A 23,213-nucleotide genomic window follows, 5' to 3' on the forward strand; every position below is an offset into this window, starting at 1 on the left:
ACATGGTAGTTTGCTGTTGATTCGCTCTGAGACTCTTGTCACTCAGCCTTAAGAAAAATGATATTTCATCAAAATCTCTGGGCGGCCTGCTACGATTCACCAGGGGAAATCAGGGTTCCTAAATCAAAGTCGTCTTTTGTTGCATGACAAGGCCTCTCTTTTCTTCAAACTCCACTGAACCTCCACTCCCTTGGTTGGTTTTGGAGTTTGAAAGGGAATCTGATGAATTATACGATGCAGTTTCCATTTAACTCTGTTTGAAGTGTGTTTTATGTTGTCGAATTTGGGTGGTTCTAAATACACTTGCAATGGAAAACGATGGCACTATGTGTTACACATTGTCATACTCCGGTAATGAAAGCGTTTTGTGTTGAATTGTCTGAGCATTGTGTTTAGTGAAGGTAACATGACCTACAGGATGAGTGGAAATTACTGTCATGTTTTGGCTAAACACTCCTGCTATTTTGGACAACCTGTGACAACCTGACAATATTATTGATGTACATTCATTAGATGCTGTGTATGACTTTTTCCATCAGTGAAATATTTTGTGGAAGCCGTCTAAAAATGTGGATTCTTCGGGTTGTTGGGTAAACCTTGAGTGGTGCTTGAAAGAGTTTCCCTCAGCAGTTGATCTGTCTTCCTGATAGAGGAGGTGACGTGAGTGCATTCATTTGTAAGGGACTCAGTATAAAGCAGCTGCCTGTGCATAGGTGTTTAATTGACTTGTGAAGTTGCCCTATATATATATATATATCACTATTGGAAATCACTATTTCCAATATATATAATCCTTCTGATTGATTTGACTCTGATGTGTCACTTGAAACGTAATCTCATTTCTTTTACAAATATCTTGTAGAGTATATCTATAATGGCCTTTTCAATCGATTTCCATCATGCGTATTTGCACTGCTGCTACTCAAGTGAGTTGAAATAAGGAGGTATAATGGAGCTCGGCAGGTACTGCATCACTCTCCCTGACAGCATTTGTGTAGAAATAACAGCACTGCACCGTGGAATCTCACTGTTCTAATAAGTGGAAGATCACTGAGTTCAGCAGCTCCTGTCATTAGTCAAATTGCACGAAACCCAGATTTGTCATCCTCCCACGTTTGTAATTTGCTGGACTTCTCTTTTAAACTATCAACATAACAGAACAAGCCCATTTCTCTAGTTTTCAGAGGAACTGCATTTTTTAGAGCATTGGAATATTAAGGGTGCGCATTGTATTTACTGGGTCTTTGATAAATGAGCATGTGTAGACGCTGAAGTCCACAAAGTAAAATGAAAGGTTGGTAATTCAAAGCTTGACTTTGTAGCTCAAAAAATTAGTTTGTGCCCTTGTTCTACCATCATGGAGAGTCTGTCAGATTTAGCAGCTACTATTGCGTTCATTCTAACCACAAAACTACAACCATAGATGGCTCATGACTTAAAATGCGACTCTGAGTATCAGTATGTTGATTACACATAACATTACTGCGTTGCACTGCGGGTTTTTCACAATGTGGAGGTCTTTTATCATTCCTAACTTGTGCTTTATCGGCAGGTGACTGTTTATTTTCATCTTCATTTACCTAATAAATACTAATAACAGCGTTCCTGCCGCGTATAAACAAGCGTTTCTGAATAATGGTCTCTTTTTAAAGATGAACTCTCTCGTGTTCAAACATATTTAAATGAAGTGGAAACAGCCAAACAAACGGATAACATATAATGCATTGTGGAGTGGATATGTTTTTCGCAGCACCTAACCCTAACCAGCCGGATACATGAAGAGACGTACCGCGTGAGGATGGGTGTACGCTGGGGAGAAGTCTACTTTCCATGATGATGAACGTTTCTATTGTTACCAACTCCCTAAACGTAAAATCTTTCCCTCCATTTCAGTATCCTTGGATAAGAACGGGCCACCTGGTTCCAATTGTTTTATTACCCCAACAGATTTGTCTGAAATTGAATTATGAGTTTTCTGTGAAATGCAGTTTGCCATGTAATCACCATGCTCTTCTAACTTCAGGGTTTCTCCTATATGTTAGCAATTGTGGTGCCCAAGCCACCATGTCTACCAAGTCTATATCTATTCACATTTACAGATCATAATAAGAATTTAAAATTGTATTCAGCCAATATGATGCTGCTCTGTCAATAGTTCATTTTGAAAGACGCAGTGGAGTCTCAACCGCACGATACTCTATGCGCAGCAGAGCACTCACACAACGCTTTCGTCCCGACTATGATACAGTAAACACAATACGCAACATGGAAGTGAATCTCATGATGGTATTTTTTTTTAGATATTTTTAACAGAAAAATAAACTCTGCACATGCCGCCTGGACTTTTAAGGGAGGTCTAAACTTATATTAAATTCTTCAAGAATTGATCTTGAATAACAATCCATTTTGTCTGACTGAAACTCAACTCACAGGTATAAAACCAATGCTATAATGCTAAATATTCACACACAATAGCAATTTGAATTATGCGTGACACTTGCTGTCTGGAAAGTTTGAAGGTAATTGCTCTCTAAACAGTGTCCCAAGAACTTGCTTGCAAATGGGACTATTGAACTAGACAGCATTGGCTTTACTTTGATTATGTCGGGAGAGCAGTAAAGCTCGGCCTTGGTTGGCCAATCATCTTCTCTTTATTGTGACAAAACGTTTAATTTGTGCCCATGTCCGCCAGGCTCACCGTCACTCTCACACAATAGCACCGAGAGCTAGCAGTTTAATGAGCGTCCGTGCAAAGACAAGCCGCACAGCAAGCATTTTACTCGCATGGAAATGCAATTGAAGATGCTGACACGTCGTGGTACACACACGCTAACTCTGGACCTTTTGTGGGAATCGTTCATTTGACATGATTCAGGTGGACTCATCTTTTAAAATGACACTTTGAACTTCATACAGACTTTATGGTGCATGGAGATTTATCACTGTTGAACTCACAATCTTATACTTCACCTGTTAGAAATAAATGACTTAAGTCTTCATGAGGACATTAGTTAATTTCCTTTTAATGCACCAATTCTGTGACATTGACTCCTTTAGCGGAAGGAAACCAGAATATAATGCCTTAAATGGGCTCAGAGCTGAAGGTGAATCTTCAAGGAAATAGCACAGCTCTAACATTGAATATGTTTCTTTCTGCTCATGGCCTGATGTGCAAACATAGATGCTGTATTGGTTTTTATTTTTGCTCAAATCTCTTTTCATTTTTACTATTGTTTTCAATGAGACCATGAACTGTGAAACCTGAATGTGACCCCATCTCAAAGTTTATCAGCAGCACTGGAGCAAGCGAGGGATAATTGTGTGTTTTTGATCTATTTTTAGTCACTGTTAATGGACACAAGCTTTCCACCTCATCCATTATTTCCCTCACCCACAAACGTATTCACAAATTCATTAGGAACACAAAGGCCATTTTGTTGTAGGCAAAGATTTAATGGGGCCCCTAATCGCCTTTGTTTACAGCAGGTGAACAGTAGCCTTGCACCAAAACAAAACTAAGCTGAGTCAGAGTTCAAATTCTGGAGCAAAATCTTTGTTGGGCAATGATTCAGCAGCTAGCAGGATGAAGCCATAGCTTCGTCTTGGAGGTCTGAGCTAGTTTTCCTCACTGTACTGTATTTAAAAGACTACATATAGAGGACAACAAAGACAAAGACTAACAATCTGAATTTGAAGATGAGGGCAGGTCAGAGAAAATAGTAATCCGAAACTGAATGCTACAAAGGTCATTCAATCTCTGTATCATGTGAAAAGAAATATTGACTGAAGTGTATGCATTGTAGTCATATAGTCATATTTTAGTTGAGATTTTTTAGTCTATTTTCACTGTTTTAGTGTTTAAACAATGTAAATTGGAGTTATTTCAAAAACTTCAAGGAGTAGGTACATTTTAGGCACATAAAAGTTCAAAGTTTAAATCAACAATTGGTTTCTTTTTCTTTTCTTTTCTTTCATAACAATTTTAAAATGTGTATATTTTTATTTTTGTCTTCATATTTTGCTCGAAAGCATTCAAACCACGTTTTATCTTTTGTCTTACTCACCTCCAGCCCATGCTAGTGTTTCAAGCTTTAGAAGGAAAACGTGAGGCCTGTGATGATGACTTTGTGTGAGGCCCATATTTCTCCTCTAAAACAGTGACAAACTGAATTCCCATGCCACCTTACCCACTCATTCTTATCCTCCTTTTGTAAGAGACGATGACGAGCTGCAATTCCGTTCCGATAATGAGTGAGAAAAGTGTTTTTGAACGACGCATGGACAATTGTGACCGTTAATTCATAACGAGCGAGCCGGGCGAGCGAAGGCGGCCTTTTTTGTGGGGATTGTGATTGACTAATACTTGATGAAACAGCCCTCTGCAGTCTTTCAGTCAATGGCTGTAATTACAGCTCTTTTAGTCATGCCCTTAATAGACTGAGTTGTGTGAGATCACTGCACTGTGGAAGACTGCACCTTTTCTTCCCGGCTTATTTTATTAGTTTGACTCACATCCTGGCTTTTCATAGCGCGTGTGTCATCTTACTGTCGCAGAGCGCTTAGCTGGGATTCTCAGTGAGAGTTGCAACTGTTGCTCTTTCACTGCAATATTTAGGCAGGGACCGTTTGGGCAAACTTTTAAGCACTCTTTTAGTGAAGAAAAAGAATGTTTGTTGCAGTTCTTTGTTGAATTCTAATAGTAGTTATACTTGCAGATAGGTGTGGGCGATATGCCAACAGTACCGCATCACCATTTTTTAAAAATCATGAATCGCTTTTCTATGACGTGTATTTTAGAAACTGATTTGCAACTTTCATGCTAAACCTAAATAGCTCATTGAAAAAGGTCAAACAAAATGTAAACTTAGGTAGCGGAAACATTTTAGTCAAACAATTTTGGACAAAAAAGATCAAACTGCATGGTCTCATTCTTGAAACTGATTATTAAAGATCCAACAGCTTTAGAGCACATTACTCTTCGGGGATCTTCTTTATCTGGCCTGTAGTGTGTTAAAGTTGCCATTGAGTTCCTAATTTGCCTCCTTGTATTTTAGATTTGGGGAGTCCTCTTTTGCATTATTTCAGCCAGGGCCACATGGCGGCCTAGTTGTTAGCACTCTTGCCTTGCAGCAAGAAGGTAGCGGATTCCCGAATTGGACTGGTGGCCTTTCTGCATGGAGTTTGCATGTTCTCCCTGTGCCTGTGTGGCTTTTCCCCAGGTTCTCTGGTTTCCTCCCACAGCCCAAAAACAGGCTCAGTAGGTTCATTGGACACTCTAAAATTGCCCCTAGATGTGTGCAAATGGTGTGTGTATCCCTCAATGGACTGGCGACCTGTCCAGGGTGTATTCCCGCCTCTCGCCTTATGACAGCTGGAATAGACTCCAGCGCAACCCTGAAGAGGACTAAGCGGTGGTTAACTGATGGATGGATGGGTGGATGGATGGATGGATGTCAGCTAGCTTCATAGCAACAATTATTCTCAGTGTGTTCACATTTTTGAGTGCTTTTATTTGGTTCTGCTTTGAGTTTAAAGCGTGTTAAAGTGTGTTATTGAAAGTTTCAAGTGAAAGCTGTTGGCTCCACTTGCTGTGCAGTGTTTATGCCTCGGTCAGATAAGGAACACTCCCATCATTCAGCCACGAAGGTGTGTGGTCAAGTTAGAGCTGCGACTGGTTTAAAAACAACTTGAAGGTGTGCTTTTGAACAGCTTGTTTGCGTCCCGACTGTGGGGTGGGCGTGGGACGACTTGCGCATGAAACGGGTGCACTGTGCATAAGTTCTTCTGTGTGTGACAGTTGATGTGTCTGGATAAATCTGTAATTTGTAAAATACAGAATGCCTGAGACAATCCATGCGATTTCCTCACTTTGGCAGATCGTCTACACACACATATTATTTGTTCATGCTCTAATCTCGCCATGTAGCACACGCCTACTTGCCGAGCTCATTGCAACTTTTTATGGCACTAGTTGGCAGCTATTTAACTGTCCACCCACACATACTGAATTACATTTGCTGTGTTCTAGGTCATCATCCTTTATAGCTGTTTTAACTTTCATAATTAGATAACCATACTGGGAGATGCTCATGTATTGCTTACATACAGAAAACTCAACACAACAGGTGTAACGTTGTGACGTCTACAATTCCTTTTCTTAGGTTAGCAATGTTTCTGTGCAATTCAAGGAAGGGCTGGATTACTCTTGCTTGCACATGTGAGTTAACTGGACAGTAAATCAGACGTGAAACAACGATGTTTCCAGCAAGATTTTCCTTAATTAAACACTTGTTTTTTATCATGAGATGTAAATCTGCCTCCAGTCCATGACATCCACACGGGGTCCATCTCTTCATATGACCGTTCGGATTGCACGACTTGAGTTCCGCAAGCAACAGACATCAGTCATTGTGATGGCTCTTTCGGGATTTTTCTGCGAGTAACATGGCAAAAACCGTCATGTCCACCTTCATGATTATTCATTTTCGATTTGTTTCCATGTTTTGACTTTGTTTTAATACGTTTGATCAGATGATTTCATCTTTCATCTTTAAAAAGACATCATTTTTCTGATGGCGTGGCAGCTCTCATTTAAGCCGTGGCGGTGCACCATGCTAGTTTATATGTGGTGCAAACCTTGAAACATATCCAGCATGACATCAAATTCAGTGTTGGCAAATGTCTGAATTGGATATTTCAGCTTCAAAACTCAAAGCTCACCATAGCTCATCATATCATCTTGTCTAATTGTTATGTTATTAATAGGTAACCATGACAACCTTGACTGGTCAGGCAGCATAGGCCCATTTTGCTCATCGATTCTTAGTATAAAAGTTTCAGGGCTGCTGCTCCAATTTTGAAGTGACGCTGTAAACTATGTGACTAGGTAGATGTGTATTTGTGAAGTGAAAATTGTAGCTGGGTAGATGTTTGGTGTGTGCGCATGCCATTAAATTCCAATTGAACCTCCCTAAAAACACAAGAAAAAAGTAGTTATAAATAATGGATGCAGTTTTTATACACTATCATGTAGTAAACTGGTTTTATTTCACAAAGCAGAATGAGAATTAAATGGAATATTTGAATTGTTGTATCCCTTTTAATAGCAAGCAATGTGAATGACATGTATGATATATACTCCACTTTGCTCATTTAGTAGTAATAGCATTGATTTAAAAGGTAGTTGTGAGTGTTCTTGCATCAGCCACATGGAAATATGTCTTGCCTCCCCCAGAGAGTCAACTCCTTGGTTGGCAAGGCTTCCCTCCTGTGAGATCCCACAACCTGCGTACTCTCTTGGTCTCATGTGGCTATTGCTGCACGAGTTGGCCCCTGATCTCATGTTGCTATCCTCTGTGGAGTCTCCAGGGGAACTTCGGAGACACTGTACACTCTCGCTGATGTTTGTATTCTGGGCTTCCCTTTGTTGCGTTACGTTTTATGCTCAGATGTAATACCCACAAGAAACTTAAACCGTTAAAAAAATGAGGAGAAATGTCAGTTATCAGTTCAGTAAAAGTAGCCTCCTCCTGATGGAGCGGCACCACTAATAAGTTGACCAGAGTCCTCAATCTGAACCTGCCATTTCAATCATTTGTGATTATGCAATATAAAATGTCTCGCACATCCTGCAACACCCACACTGGTTTGCACGTCACGTAAACAAGATCGCAGTTTGTTTCCTTAGATATCCTCGACCTGCTACACACTGCACCCACACATGCCGTACTCAGTACCCCCCACGTCCCTGCATTTTCTGCAGTCAAAACGTGTTTTTTGTCTTCCCTATCTAATTGCCGGTTCTAGGCTCTGCACTTCCTCTTCAAGGCTCCATGTTAGAAACCAAATCTTATAATTAACCCATCCTCTCAGATGAAAGTAATGGCAGTGCTGTGCCTCGTCAGTGGAACGCTGACAGCTGTGTCACTTTCATACAGCTCTTCCAGTGCTGCCCTCCCTCACAGCCAGCAGTTTTGGGAAAGATGAGCCAGCTAATGGACTCTTATACTCTTGAAATGCGCCAGACAGATTGACCCAGGAGGCTTCAAGCACGTTGCATATTAAAAATGTTCGTCGGTGACCGGGGCGTGTCTTCATTGGAATGAAATCCCTCTGTGTTAGAGACCACTTTGAGCTCACATGCTGGCTGCGGTGACAGATCTCTGCGACCGAATACGTGTGTTAGTGAGCACTTGAAATTGACATGAAATGTAATGTTGTGTTGTGAATCACACAAAGATTCATTTAGATGAGTTTTGTTTGGATGGTCGTGTTGAGAGTTATTCAATCCAAGAGACATGTTTATTGGAAAACCAGCAGTAATTATGTGACAAAATTAGTCGCAGGCCAATTTAGCTGGCGTTGTCCTTATAGGACAGTTTAGTTTACTAGTTCATTTAGTTTTTTAATTCCTTCTTTTTCATCATTTTCCATCAGGGGTTGTCGCACCAAGCAAATTCCCCCTCCGTCCAGACTTGTAATGTGTTTCACTTTAGCCGCTGCTCTTCTGTCAACCCATTCCATCCTACCTGCATTCTCCTCTTCACCTCCGTTGATCTCTGTCCTTCACTCAATCCCAAATACTTGAACTGTATTGCTACCTCAAGGCCCTGTATCTTCACTCTTCCTCCGACCTCTCTCTCATTTGCACGTGTGTATTCTGTCTTGTTTGTATAGACCGTCATCCCTCTTTTCTCCACCTCACTCTCACCACTAATCATATTTTTGAAAACATTGAAAACCTGCTGACAGCTGTTCTCTCCTACAATCTTTATCCACTTCCATAATCCCAGACTATAGGGTGCACTTGAATAATTGCTGCACCCGCTAAAATTAAGACGTAAATTTGATCTTGTTCATATATAAGCCACACCGGTCTGTAAGCCGCTGGTGCAGTGGCATTGTCTGTGCTGTAGAAAGGTCAGTGGTGATTAAAAATACATGAAGATCACTTCTCAACTAGTCCAACATCGAGACTGACACATGAAACAATGTACTGAACTTCAATCATGAACGCCTCACATCTTTTATTTACATTAAAACTCAAAATGCCCTGTTTTCACCTGTGTGTCTGAAGTTCCTACACCACAACTGGTCTCAGCTGCTGCTTCTCATCTCGAAATCAGCTCTTTTGGCGGAGCATTTTGAGCGCTTTAAGGTCAATAAAACACCTGTCATTTCATTGGTTTGATGTTACAGTACTAGGCTCAATATTTTGGCAGCATGATGCTCTTTAGCCTGTAAAAATCCATATATTAGCCATGTCGTGTATAGTCTTCAGACTGTGAGAAATGATATACAGTATTTATACAGTTCCATTTTAACGTTATGTGTAGTGTGTGATTACACACTACACATAACCAAAATTTGATTTATCTGTGGGCTGCTTACATTTTAAAAATGTGTTTCTTTACTCAGGTCTAGTTAATGTTTCCCTACATTTTGTTGACAAATACAGCGTTGTAAAATTTGAAAGAAATCGAAAACAAATGAGTGGTTGTGTAGGGGCAGTTTTTTTCTAAGGACATAATAATGTATTTCCTTCTTGTGCTTAAAATGGTTTTAAGAATGACATCATGAATAATCCATTAGCACCCATCCCAGCCAATCCCATCTTGTTGAGCCAAGAGGTCCAGTGCCACCTGTAGATAGACAGTTACTCACGCATACATTCAAACCTGCTGACAATTTGTATGATTAATCTCACAACATTGTTATTGGGGAAACTCAAGCAAGCACGGGTGCTACGCAGGTTTGTTCCAAAATCAGCTTGTACAGTAGCAAGCTGGACTCAAACCGGCAACCTTCTCGCTGTCACAGTGCACCACTTACAACTGCACACGATCCTTCGCTCATTCATTATTGATTTTTGTCAAATAGCTTTACAGCTTTACAGTGGACAAAAAAAGATGGAGGAACAATTTACAGTACAAATCCGAGACTGCGATCTGAGCATATTAAAAAAGGGGTCTTGAATTGTTATGTCGTCAAGAAGCCAATTCCTGGGCAGAATAAAATCTGAAGGCTCAGTTGGGTGGATAAAGAGATCTCATATTTAGAACCAACTTCTCTCTCCCCAGTTCCGTAAACTGCATGGAACTTGGCTGTCCTTCAGATCGGTGCCCCATGGAGGGGAGTTTCTTTTGGTGGATTAGCACCAGTGAAGTAGCTTGTTGACATCAGATGGCATGGGAACTATGAATCCACTCACGGGCTCAGCAGAGAAGCTCAAACAAACTTGTGTTGGGCACGAAGAGAGAGGAAAAACAAATAAACTAAACCCAAAGCAAGTATCCTCACAGTTGGCATGTTCCCATAGACATTTGGCTGCAGTGTGGTTGATGCAAGTAAGTAAGGCCTATCAAAGAAGACGGTCTTCCTAACTCATGTTTCCTAATATACCCAGTGAAAAGACAGTGAAGTATCAAGTTCAAAATCACATTTTGTGGGAAGTTTCTTTCTCTGAATAATCATTTGTTTCAACTGAACGCGGCACTAAATGAAACGAGGTAGAAACCCACTGTGAGGGATAATAACAATAATCGTAATGACAAAGCAATCCACTCAGCATCAGCTCACATATAAATCCACGTAACACTCGCGCTAAAATCTAAGTGACTCAGTATTATTACCAATAATCCTCTTGTCTGATTTATGCCACAGCAACACACACTGCTGTCTCTCGTATCTAATTGCATTTCCACCATTGTCTCAGTGACGGTATCTCCTCAGATCATAACACATGACAGATGGGGCTGCAGCAACCTCTCTTTAAGACTTAGCTCTTTAGTGTAACACCGACTGATGGGTTGGTTGATAACAGTGTGTGTGTGTGCGTGTGTGTGTGTGTGTGTGTGTGTGTGCAAATATATATATATATATATATATATATATATATATATATATATATATATATATATATATATATACATATACATATATGAATGAATTAAGTTAAGGATCAATGTGCTATTCATGACACTTGATTTCTACAGAATGAAATGTTGCAGACCGAACTGTGGAGAGAACTCTACAGATAAGGGATCAGTGGTCATCCACCGCACCACTATGTTCCCTCATGCCAATATCACTGTTGTTTGACTCTGCATGGTATTAAAACGTTCACAGTGTATTGTTTTAATAACGATACCTGGTTCAGTTGCCATGTAAACTTTTGGCTCTGTGATGACCCTGATGACCGAGCTTCCTCACAAACTCAAGTGAAGATCAATCTATGTCTCTTTTATCTGTTGTATAATGGCGTCCTTGTAAAGCCCCCAAACACATTTATAGCTCTGCAGTGATCATAAATGCTAACCACAAGACGATGCATGAAGAACAAGAGTTTAACAACCTAAAATTTTTTGCAGTAATCACTAAAATCTCCAGAAAGTTCCCCGAGATGGTGCTTAATTATTCTTCTAGTCCTCTCTTCTTTTTAACCTGTGGGAGAGGTTTGACCACGTAAGTACTCACAGATTTATGTACCACTTTAATAAGCTTTAATTAGCATTTTCAGGAGATAAGACTGAGCAGAATGTTATGGAAGGAGAGCTCCTGAATTTATTTTGAAGCGGGCAAAAGAAACCTCTCCTCCCACTAAATCTCTTGTAGCACCTTTAGCCCAGGAGCGTTGCCAAAAGTAACGTTGCGCTGCACATTCACAGTGCAGGAAGCAGAGAGAGCAAACTGTGGGAAGGTACAGCATTGACGTCAGGAGGAGCCACATGTGAGACATTCCTTCCTAATTACTGGAGATGCACGTGCTCATTGTATGAGAGCTGTTAAATAGTACTTCTTTATCCACAGTCCTGTTGAACCAGCCCTGTCATTGTACACCTTCAGCTGATTTCCTGCACATTACGCTCCATGTTATGTTTTTACCTGTTTTAAGGTTTTATAGTTACGGATATGGCAGTAGCTTCAAATCCAGGACAGCACTCTCATGATGCTGCTATTGAATTATTCCAAATTCACAAAACATGTTTTGGGACGGGTTTTGAAGACATTTACTCATCCTTGTGCATTAAACACGTGTAGATATGCAATTTTAGTTTTTCCTAAATCCTCCTCTGAGATGTGAGATGAGCAAGTCTTTACCAAAGCAGCCCAGAAAGCATAACACACACATCATGACATGTGTTATTATGAGTTGGCTCCACTGCAGATGAAGTGATTGTTTTTGGTTAACAGTTGATTTAAAAGTGCTTCGAAGGCTTCTAAGGTCGTTAAATTCAGCACCGATTTCCTGAGTTTTTATGGGTTTTCTGGTAGCAGCTGACTCAATCAGGCCATCTACACAGAATAACACATCAGCATGTACTGAGTTCCCTAAGTAAGCAGCCTTTCTCAACTCTTTTTCTGTAGTTAGCATATTTCTGAGAAAAACAAAAAGATTTGATATTGGCTGAGATTACTGGAAAACAAAAGACGTCCTATCTTCAGTGTTCAGAGGTGGGTCTGTTTGTGAATGTTTTCAGTGTACCGTGAATAAGAACAGAAATATCAAACCACCATCTGGAAAGCAGAGCTAAAATTCAGACTTAGTCTCATATAAAGAAGAGAGAATGGTTGCAAATCATAATAATAATAAAAAAAACTAGGACGACTAATTTCACCTTCCAATATTCAAATCCAATATCATTTTTCATTCAGTAATGATAAAATAATGCTTTTTAAATGACGTAATGTGCAGTGTTTGCTGCTGTGCTCATAGCAGATCTAAATCCAACATAGAATTGCACACTCAGCTCAGAAACATATTCTTAGAAAGCAATGTGATTGCCCCACATTAATTTTTTTTCTAAAATATTTGTTCTGATATTATTTTGAGTACAATGAGCTCTGTCCGACAGCAGGGGGGAGTAACCTTGTGGAGCTCCTATCACACTATTATGGGACATGCAAGGACGAGAACACACAAAGAATAGAAGAGTACGCCCTCAAAACATTAAAACATTTTGTCATATGAAATTCACTCTGCGATTGGTGGACAGATCCTGTCGGATGGAATAAAAATATTCGAGTTTCATTGTCAGTTGTAAGCATGCATGTTAATATATTTCAGTCAGTTTTCATGGTGAATCTCTGACTGTACAACACAGAACACATTGATAGTTGCCATGAACACACTGCAGCTACGTTGGAGTTTTTACTCATGCTCAAGTACAAATAGCTCAAGGGGCATTTCATTGAGCTACATTTTAGAGTTGTACTTTCACCTCTTGAATCTTCTTACCATTTCCTGGTTGGTCCAGTTACTATGTTTTTATGAAAATTTTACATCCTATTATGACCTTTGACTGGTGTCAGGATTGCGGTTTTGGCTTGGGTTCAAATTGACTTGCACATCAATCTCAGTAGCTGTGTGAAACTTAAGTCTGTGAAACGTTAAAGCCATAACATTGTTTGATCATGACTATGTTGATGTAACTAAAAATAAGACAAATGTCAGACCTCCAAACTGCTCTTTGATGACTACATGACTGGACTTGTTGGGAATCACACCCGCTGTTCTTGTGAAAGGAGTGTTAACTTCAATGACTTTCTGACTGCTTTGTTCAGTCTAATGTCCAAGCTCTCCTGAAGTCTTATTGTTTTCCCAGCAATGTTTTACTGTCCAGGTTGAATAACGTGACTTGACCTGCTGTGTGATGCATCAGAGATTGGGATAAATGCTTCCAAGTACATCGTCAGGTATTCACGGGAATACGTCCAAGGCTCGGTTCTCATCTCTTCACTTTGGAACTCGCAGCTGGGAGGTGATCCCGCACCTGGCTCATGTTACTTTGTGTATTTTGCACTTGATGTTATGAAACCACTTAGTAGATTCCAGCATGTGATGACCACATGTGTCTCACTAACACAGAGGTCTTTCTCTCCATGAAGTGACCCTAGCACTGCTCTGCAGATGTCTTGGTTCAGTTTGGTAAGCTTAACTATTAAAATACATTCAAACACATGCATCTCCGTTGTTGTTGTCGGAGCTACCTCCAGACTTAACTTAGCGTTGTGTCTTCCTCCTGAATTCCCAACTTTTATGTATGTTTAAAATGTTGAACTCTCCACCACATCATGAGCTTGGCGTGCTCTTCAGTCACTTTTGTTTTCCATCCCACTCTGTAGACTATTGTGTAGTGGCCCACCACTTGTCACCTGTAGCTCTGCAGTTAGGAGAGAATCTTACAAGACCTTGTTCAATGTCACATTTTTATGTAGATTTTGGTATGAGAAACTAAATATCGATTCATAGCGCATGAAATCACTTTGTTTGCCCGTGTATGTCCAGCTGAAGTTTAGACTGCATATAAACCCAATATGGCTGACGTGGGTAAAATGTTGATGAACCATTTTAGATTTAAAACAACTGCTAAGCAGAGCTCCATTTTGCTGAAATACTGCGAACTTCAATGTAGCCCTTGGTTTGAACTTGTTCAGAAAGACTGCCTGACCGATCCATTGGTCTCTATATTGACACTGACCCATTCCAAGACGCAGAAAGAAATGGAAGACCTGTGTGTCTGAGTTTTGGGGCTTCGAGTGCCTTAACCCCCTGACCAGAGTTGGGTTGATATTTTTTTCATGTCGTGCAGTTAGGGGTGGGTCAGAAATCGATTCACCCACCCCAAACTGTAGCACATGAAAAAAGGGGCACTCTGAACTATGGAGGACTATTGTCTAGGATCTTGGCTTTAAACATATTTAAAATACACACAACTCTTCTTTCTAATGCACAATAACTGGTGGTTGCTGAGGTTCTGACCCAGAGTTTGGTGTATTAGACTGAGCCGTTCCAATGAGACATTTCTGATGACATGGCCTGACTTGGATCTTGTCAGCGATCACATGACCTAGAGTTAGTTCAGCATTTGATGATGGTTATTTGAATAATGGCTGTGAAGTTTTTTTATTCAGAGTAGTGGAAACTGCGTAAAACTGTCTAATGTTTGAGCATGTGATGTCGTGCTGCAGACAGTCTCACGGATATTTACAAGTTTGTAACCTGTGACTGGCTACTCATCATCTATTAAAAATAAATAAATAATAAATAAAAAATATAACATAATTAATATGGGAATGTGCCATGTGTAAATACTAAAAATTAATGGATTTAAATCATTGACTGTAGCGAAGGGGTTATTACAGCAAAAAAATAGAAAATGCTTGTCAACTTTTTGTGGAATTCCCATTTTTGATACCATTGTAATTTTATCTGTTAAATGACTGCCCCTAGTGGTGTCAATCACGTGAGCTGTTTAGACATGGCAGAAGGAGACACCTCAGTGGACAGGCTGGCCTAGCTGGCAAGTTTGAAGGTGGCAGCGCGTGAGGGCTTACAGCAGACGGACTAAATGCAAAGCATGGATGTTACAGAGTGACAAGCAGCAGTCATGGTTCATGGACGAAACCAACAATACATCGTAATATGTAGGTGTGGTTCCTTGTAATCAAGTGTCATCTTTGTTTTAAACAAAGACTGTGCATCACAGGCTGGGCTGGGTGTGTGTCTGCCCAACCAGGTGTGTCTCCCTTCTGCTTGTCCCTGAGCCAAAAGCCTGTGACCTCAACTTGTTTCACGGGTACATTACCATAGCTGTGTAAACCTGCTGGAGGAAGGGTAGGTTGGTAGGTTGAAAAATGCCGTTGAAACAAAACAAAACAAAGCAAAACAAACAAACAAAAATAAAAAAACGATGATTTAGAAATTGGGTAATGCGTGTAGAAATGCAGGCAAAGGGCAGAAACAACATTTTGTTCACAATGCAAGTTGCACATTGTGCATTTAATTTGAGGATTACATTGACAGGTCTTTGAAATAACTAAGGCCATGACTACCTCTGTCAGTGCTGTAGTATCGAGGGTTCAGCTCACATGCTGTGATCTTTGCACAGCATAGGGAAGCAACATTTGCAACAAATGACTACTTGTTTGACAGCTGTCAAAGAGACAAGCTTTAAGTGTAATTTCTGATCATGTACAAACTGAATGGAGCTCATTCATTATGACTCATTCATTATTTCAACTTCGCTCAGCAACTTGTTGAGCTCCTTTCTTGTTCTTAGCTTCCACAATAGGCGCTGACTGAAAAGGGCGTCACCCTGTCAGTGGCATTCTTGAATTTGAGCTCGATTTGCTGTAAGGAGGTTGGCTGATTGTCCTCACCTGCTAAGCAAAATAACTTAAAAAAAAAAAAAAAAAAAAAGATGAACATACCTCAATGAAATTTTCATGAAATGTGTAAATGTGATAATGGGACGAGGAACAGATCAATGCCTTTCATGGGGTCCTGCATTTTAATCTGGATCTGTGTGAGCTCAAACAACGTTCTGTGTCTCTGAATGTGTACTGCCAGACCGAACTCTGCTACGTTGCTAGCACTGGCTGTGAAGATGGGACTAATGCAATTCAGTATCGGCCTCTGATACCAATGCTTTTTAAGAATCTGGGATTTCCTGAACGTGATGTTGCCACAAATTTCTTCCCTGCTGCACTGCTAGCTCGATCTACATCTGGAATGGATTTCCTGAATGGTGGCCTGTCTCAGGGAGAGGATGAGCAGTGAGACACACCTCCATTCAGAAAAATCCGTTCCACAGTTTGCTGCCATGTAGCATACAAGCGCTTAGTTGTGCCTGGAGCTGAAACTTGTCTTACAAACGTTGTATGGAATGACTTCACTGTTAGGTCGTGCGTCAATATACATATGTGTGAGTCAGTTGGAATCCAAATATACGTAAATGAAGTGTTTACACGGATCGCTGACGTCTCCTCTGCATGAAAATTCACCTCTGAATTTTGAGCTTCTCAAACGCATGCGTCATTTAATCAGTCACGTGTCTTTTGGACTTCTGACATTAGCAACATGCCAATGGTTAAAATATTATTTAAAAAAATCCCAATTTGCTGATGCCACAAGAGCGTGTGGACTTTCCGGAAGTAGAATGTTTCCCTGTTGATTGGCTTTCCTGTCTTCTGACTTCATTTTCTGGTCTTCTACTTGTCTTTTCTAATGCACAATCACCTATAATGCTGATAGTAATAACTCAAACAGGGCACAAAATTAATATCAGCTATATTGTGAAGGTCAGTGAGGATCCCACCAACTAGGAAAGTGCTTTGGAATAACGTGCTGTCATGAATAAAAACATAATAACAACAACAACAACAACAACAACAATAATAATAATAATAATAATAATAATAATAATAATAATAATGGTATTTGCAGATATACAGATATCTAATTTCAGAGGCAAAATAGATGCAATGACAATAACAGTGAAAATCAGGAACTTGCAATGGTCAAGGTTGCTCAAATACCAAGTCATGTCAAATGTTTCGCCCTTATTTAACCTTTATTAAGGGCAAAAGAGAATGTCTAATTGCTATCTACAAGTAAGCATGAAACACAACTAACAGCAGATTTATTTATTACTCCATAATGCATGATTTCTGATTTCGAGGCTAGAAACCCCGATTATTAAGGCCAAAAATCATGGCGATATTTCACAATGAAATCTCTTACTTCAGTGAATAATTGATCATTTGTAGCAATGTTTTCTATTACTCGTGATTAAAGTCAAGAGAAAACAATTTGGTTATTTTATTGACATTCACTGAAGGTTTATCTCAGGACAAATGATATTCATAATTAATATCTTGTATAGAGTTTTATGATATAAAGAGAAGAATATGTATGAGGCGTTCTTTCTTCGTAACTTGTAGTGTGTGTTCAAAAATCGAAGAAAATGTGGTATGAGGCGTTGTCTGGAAATGAAACTCATAAATCCATGTTTTTGTGTCCAAGATATGCATTTTTAATTTTGCCCCTCCTCCCATCATGTTTTAATCATGGAGCAGTCTGCCTAGGCTGGAAATAGCGCCTAGCAACCCACAAACACAAAATGTGTGGTATCTGTGTGTATGTCATGCGCTGCTGCTCATTCATGTGTGACACAGCACATGGTCTCCTCACATTTTCCCTTTCCTCCACACTTGACTTTCATTCTCTTAAGTCTTGATTCCATCATGGCCAATGGTTACACAAGACATTTCCAATAGAAAAAGCATAGCTGCGTTTAATTAGATCTCTGCTTTACAAACATCAGCGCTGGTTTTGTGGAACTCTCCTGTAACTGTCACATCAAGTTAAACTGTGTGGCGCAAACTGATGTGTGCTAATTGATGAATCCAGTGTCTGTGGTGGAGGAAATTATTTGACTGATGTTTGCGCTGTCTTAATGCCATAACTAGAGTCCGACTTGTCGCACCCTGCCCTTCTGTGTACATTGGGACGGTACTAAACACTGTCTTTATCCTGGGCTACTCAGAGTAATTGGAAAGCAACATGACAAGAAGCAAGGTTTTGTGTTTCAATGAGCCAAACAAAAGAACACTTTAATCAGACAAATCCAGTATGTTTTGCCAAAATTGAATTGGAAACAACCCTTTTTTAGTCTGCAGTGAAAAATATGCAAACTGTCTGCAGTCTGTTGTGGGCACCAAGTAGATGCTGGTGACGTCGCTGCACATGGTTTGACTGTGCTCAGGCTTTTATAGCAAGGATTCTGATCCAGAGTTTGCTCTGGACGTGTGAAGGATCGTGATGCACCGCCATGGCTTAAATGAGAGCCACCATACCTTTGGAAAAAAATCTCTTTTTAGAGATGAAATTTCATCAAAACCATAGTTTCTGCCTTAGTTTCCATGAAGTCCAGGCTGAAACCCTGAGAGCTCTCTTTTGCAACAACAGAATGCACATGCAATATTTTGAAATGGCACCACGGTTATTGACTTCTGGGCATAAAGGGGCATGTCAAGTCGATTAACGATAAGCCAATAATCACCCTGCCTATATATGCATATAAGACGCATTATTGAATGTGTTTTTCATTATGTCTGAAGAGCCCTTGTGTAACTGTGTGAGTGAACAACAAGGTAAGAAGTTGCTATTGTAATGACACAATTAGGAAATGATAAAATTGGTTGGTGGAGATCATTTGGCAACAACAACCGTACTAATACCTGGTTTTCCAGCTCTTGTTTTGGTTCATGTTTTTTGGTGCTGCTGTTTTCTAAAACTAAAATCTAAACGGTGTTTGTGCTTTGACAGGTGTGTTAGCCAACAAGACGCAGCACTTGCAAGTTCTCAAACCGACTCTGCGCAACCATCTGGGTGAGACCTCACTTCTTTGTTAACCGCATTTCCAAAAAAAGAGTACAGCTCCAAATAAAGGATCCATATAAAGTATCTTATTCGGGATATCTTTAGTGTAAGTATTAATGTTCAGTTAATAAATTGATGCTCCAGCTGGCTGCAACACTTTTTTAACTTGTCTTTCTGCAATTGTCTTAAGATTGTGGAAGGCACATTTGCATTGCATATTCAGGACACATTGTCACATCCAGTAACAGTCATGCCATTACTGTACTTTTATGATCATCATATCCTTCCAGTTGTTATAAAGCAGTGTCCTGTGTGTATTTTGCTTCCTGTTGCAGTAGTAGCTAAATAAATCACCTTGCTGCTATTTCCACCATTAGAGATTGTTGTAGTTGAGAAGAACAGTAATCGGACTTAAAGCTCATCCAAGTTTGCAAGCTGTCCGTGCACATGCTCTGTCATCCAAAAGTCATCTGGTAAAAAAGTGATTACTCAGCAAGGTTTTGGTGGTGTCATGACTGCATAACCATGCTGAGTTATAGTTAAACTATCCAGTCCATCAGTGGCTGCTGTGATATAAACCTGTTATTTACCCTGGAGAACACAGTAATTACCGTGAGTTGACCTCACACGTTGTTTTTAGTACACAGTGATGTGCGCTTGCGTGAATCTGCTCCTGCGGGTGCTAATCATTGTACAACAAGACATTCTGTCAGAGCTTCTCGCTGGTGCTGACAGCCACGTAGGAGGATCATGTCACATCACCCTGGAGCCAACCCACATGGGGTATGTTTGGCCCATGTGGTGTGAGGAAATGCTGATTCAGCAGTGACGACAGTGATGTGGTTGACAGGATTTGCTGCCATAAACTCTTTATAGCAGGTCTTGCTTTCCATACTTCTGTTACACGTGCACTTACATGCAAACACAGAGTTACGCTGTGATTATTGCTGTCACACTTGAGTCAGTTGGATTGTGCTTTACTGTGAGTTACTTCATCACCACATATATATATATATATATATATATACTATCAAACGAAGTGGAAAATATCGAAACAAATAGATAACACATTACACATCTTGGAGGTTGTCTTGATTGTGACATTTTTTCATGTTATTCACAGAAAAATCCCCAAAGAAACATCTTATAATGACTGAAATTGCTTGCTGAACTTAACTTACGCATTCTGACTGGACACATGAAAAGACAGACCCCTTGGATTGGAAGCAGATTTACTTCTCATGATTAAAAACTCACAGTTTGGAAAAAGTAGTGTATAAGTAGATGTCATTTCTCCATTAGTGGCGTCATAAATAATAGTATTATGAGAGGTGCTGTTTGAAGTCGGACATGGTAAGACATCACTGAAGGCTTAGGTGTGAAATGCACAGCTCGCCACTGACGTGTGGCGCTCATTGTAATTTTAGAATCAATACTTAAGAAATAAAAAAAATAGTTTTATAGCCTGTACAAGACTGTATGTCTTATGAAAACTGTAGAAATGATAATTCCAATTCAGTTCTTCAGATCAGTTTGTTCAAGTGAATTACCTTTCGCAAAACCAAAAATAAGCAAATGCATGATATTAACTTTAACTATTATTAACTATATATTAACTATAATTATTATATTAACTAGCACCTATTATAACATGTAATTGTTAGAAAAAAATCCACTATTTGTATATGATTTGGGAAATTGAGTGTTTGCAAAGAAAACAAAATGAAAATAGAAGTGGAGATCCGGAAATATGTCATGCAAAGTTAAGTGCAAAATTATATGCTAAAATATAGAATCAGTCCCTGATTATCATAGAAATTCAGAGACTTCACAAAGTAGAATAAAGTAGAAATCCAAAGACTTAATTTGGGCAGAATGCTCTCGTTTGGTTTTTGAGGAATTGTCATTTAATTTGAATGAGCACTACAATAAAACATTATCACATTTTCTGAAAGTGTTAACGTTCATTAAGCGGCTGTTAAGTCTAACAAAAGCGCCTCTTGTGTTCATGTTTGTCCAAAACTGTAAAGCGCAGCAGCCAGCAACAGCTGTAGCTGCTGATGTCGACCTCCGAGTGGCTGATCTGTGTTTGTGAGAGCTTCTCTTTTGTTATTTTTTAGCTGTCAATCAAACTGAATGAGTAATGTTGGAGGAAATTTGGAAGTGGCGAGGAGAGAGCTGGAGGAGGATGTGAAAGACTCAGTGATGGAGACAGATTTGTGTGCATATTAATGAAGATGACTAAATAGTACACAGGAGGAGGTGCAGTTTGAGGAACAGAAGTCAGCACCTTTCACACTATCATCCACACTTGATTGTAGATGTGGGTAGAAGCATCTGTTTGCATCCCAGCATGCATGTCTGACATTAAACTGGGAGCAGAGAGGTTGAACCCCTCCACCATGCATGGATGCATGGTGTCTGTATGTGTGTGTGTGTGTGTGTGTGCGAGGGCCGGACTGAGTTTGACAATCCCACTGTATATGCTAAACTCGGCTCTTTTTTTCCCCTCGACAAGCCAAAACAGCTTTCTCCCACTCTGCACAAATTAGCAGCAGCCCACGCTGCACCCACACATTACTGTCAGAGCACAGACGCTGCAGGGAGTGAGGAGGAAGGCGATGAAGGTGAGAGAAAAAACGAGAAGGGAGGGATGGAGAGCCAGATAAATTTGGAGAATCGATGAAAGGGTGCCGACGTGATGGCAGATGATTTCAACCAATGAACAATCAAGAGCCACCGGCCTCATGAAACGATACAGAAGCGATTCAGGGACTGCGATGTGAAATACCCATAAACATACAGTATGATTTATAGCAAGTTTGAATGCAAAACAATTTGATTGCAAAAAAAGGAAACCTTGTGGTTGTGTATTGCAAATACAGAAGGAATGAAAGCAAATTTAACGTTGTTTTTATTTATTTTTTGGTTTCTTTTTCTTGGACAAAAAAGTCAGGCAGGCTTAAAGTTAATGGCCAAATGAATATCTATATATAAATCTGGACTCCTCATCTGGAGGACAAAGCGGAATAGAAGATGTATGAATGTATTTTACTAGTCTAACTATACTATTAGAACAGAATAATTTGCATAAATAGAAAAATTGCAAAAGGCATTCATTATTTTCTTTTTTTGTGGTCCTCCGTACATTTCTTCCACTAAGGTTTGGTGCCTCTTGTGTTGGGTAGATGAGGTATCATGAAACAGTATTGCAGGATTGATGAAACCGTGTCCTAATTTTCAGAGGCCACTAGATGGCGCTCTTGGTTTCAAAATGATGTGAGGTTTCATTGGATTAGTTGTTCAAATCTAAACATTTTACAGCAGACAGTGCCATCTGGTGGCCTCTGAAAATCAGGACACTGTTTCATGAAACCTTATCAGCCCTTCACTTTTTGCTGCCTCTTCCCGAGATTGATCTGACACAACTGAGTAGTAGTGTTTGAAACTTTGAAGAAGAACAGAAAAAGAACATACCTGTACACATTTTCTAAATTAGGTAATGAATAAAACTACATCACAGCATGTAAAGAACCCATCAAGTGTTAGTGATAATGCTGGAAACAATCTAGGTAAAATTCATTGAGTAACGAAGAAATGGAAAACATGAGAAAATGCATTCTTTTGTGCATTTTCACATTTAATTGTGTTTTGTGTCACGATATTAGGTGGGACGAAATTTTGTTACACTCACAATAAATCGAGAATTTGACAACAACTCCATGAAATGTCCTTTTTTTGTGTGAGCAGAACGTTTTTAATCCTGATTAGAATCGACTGAAATATCTGCTACCACCATCTACTTCTCGGTGTATGCTTCACTGTCAATCAGTGGGGTCTTCCAGAGGACACCGTCTGTGGGTCACAGTGACCATGCTCAGATTCCTGTGTGGCCGAGCCCTGCTGACTCCAACCCTCGTACGTGACTGACATTTTGGAAAAGTTTTCCCTGTGGGACTGAATTATTGCCTTCCTTGGCAATTAGTTTTCCCCGCTCTTCAACAGCATAGCAAGAGTACAGCTTAGGGATCGCTTTCAAACTTCATTC

The 23,213-nt window shown here is 39.8% G+C and overlaps 1 protein-coding gene across 2 annotated transcripts in view; it reads left to right on the forward strand.

Annotated features, from left to right (window-relative positions):
• hdac4 (histone deacetylase 4) overlaps positions 1 to 23,213 on the forward strand; it is a 124,327-nt gene that overhangs the window by 27,465 nt on the left and 73,649 nt on the right. For both annotated transcript variants that reach the window (XM_053876647.1, XM_053876648.1), the window contains one exon: positions 19,112 to 19,174. In XM_053876647.1, the coding sequence (XP_053732622.1) occupies positions 19,112 to 19,174 (63 nt within the window). The remainder of the gene's footprint in view (positions 1 to 19,111; positions 19,175 to 23,213) is intronic.

Source organism: Synchiropus splendidus, chromosome 10 (assembly GCF_027744825.2).
Source record: "Synchiropus splendidus isolate RoL2022-P1 chromosome 10, RoL_Sspl_1.0, whole genome shotgun sequence".
NCBI classification, from domain to species: Eukaryota; Metazoa; Chordata; class Actinopteri; order Syngnathiformes; family Callionymidae; genus Synchiropus; species Synchiropus splendidus.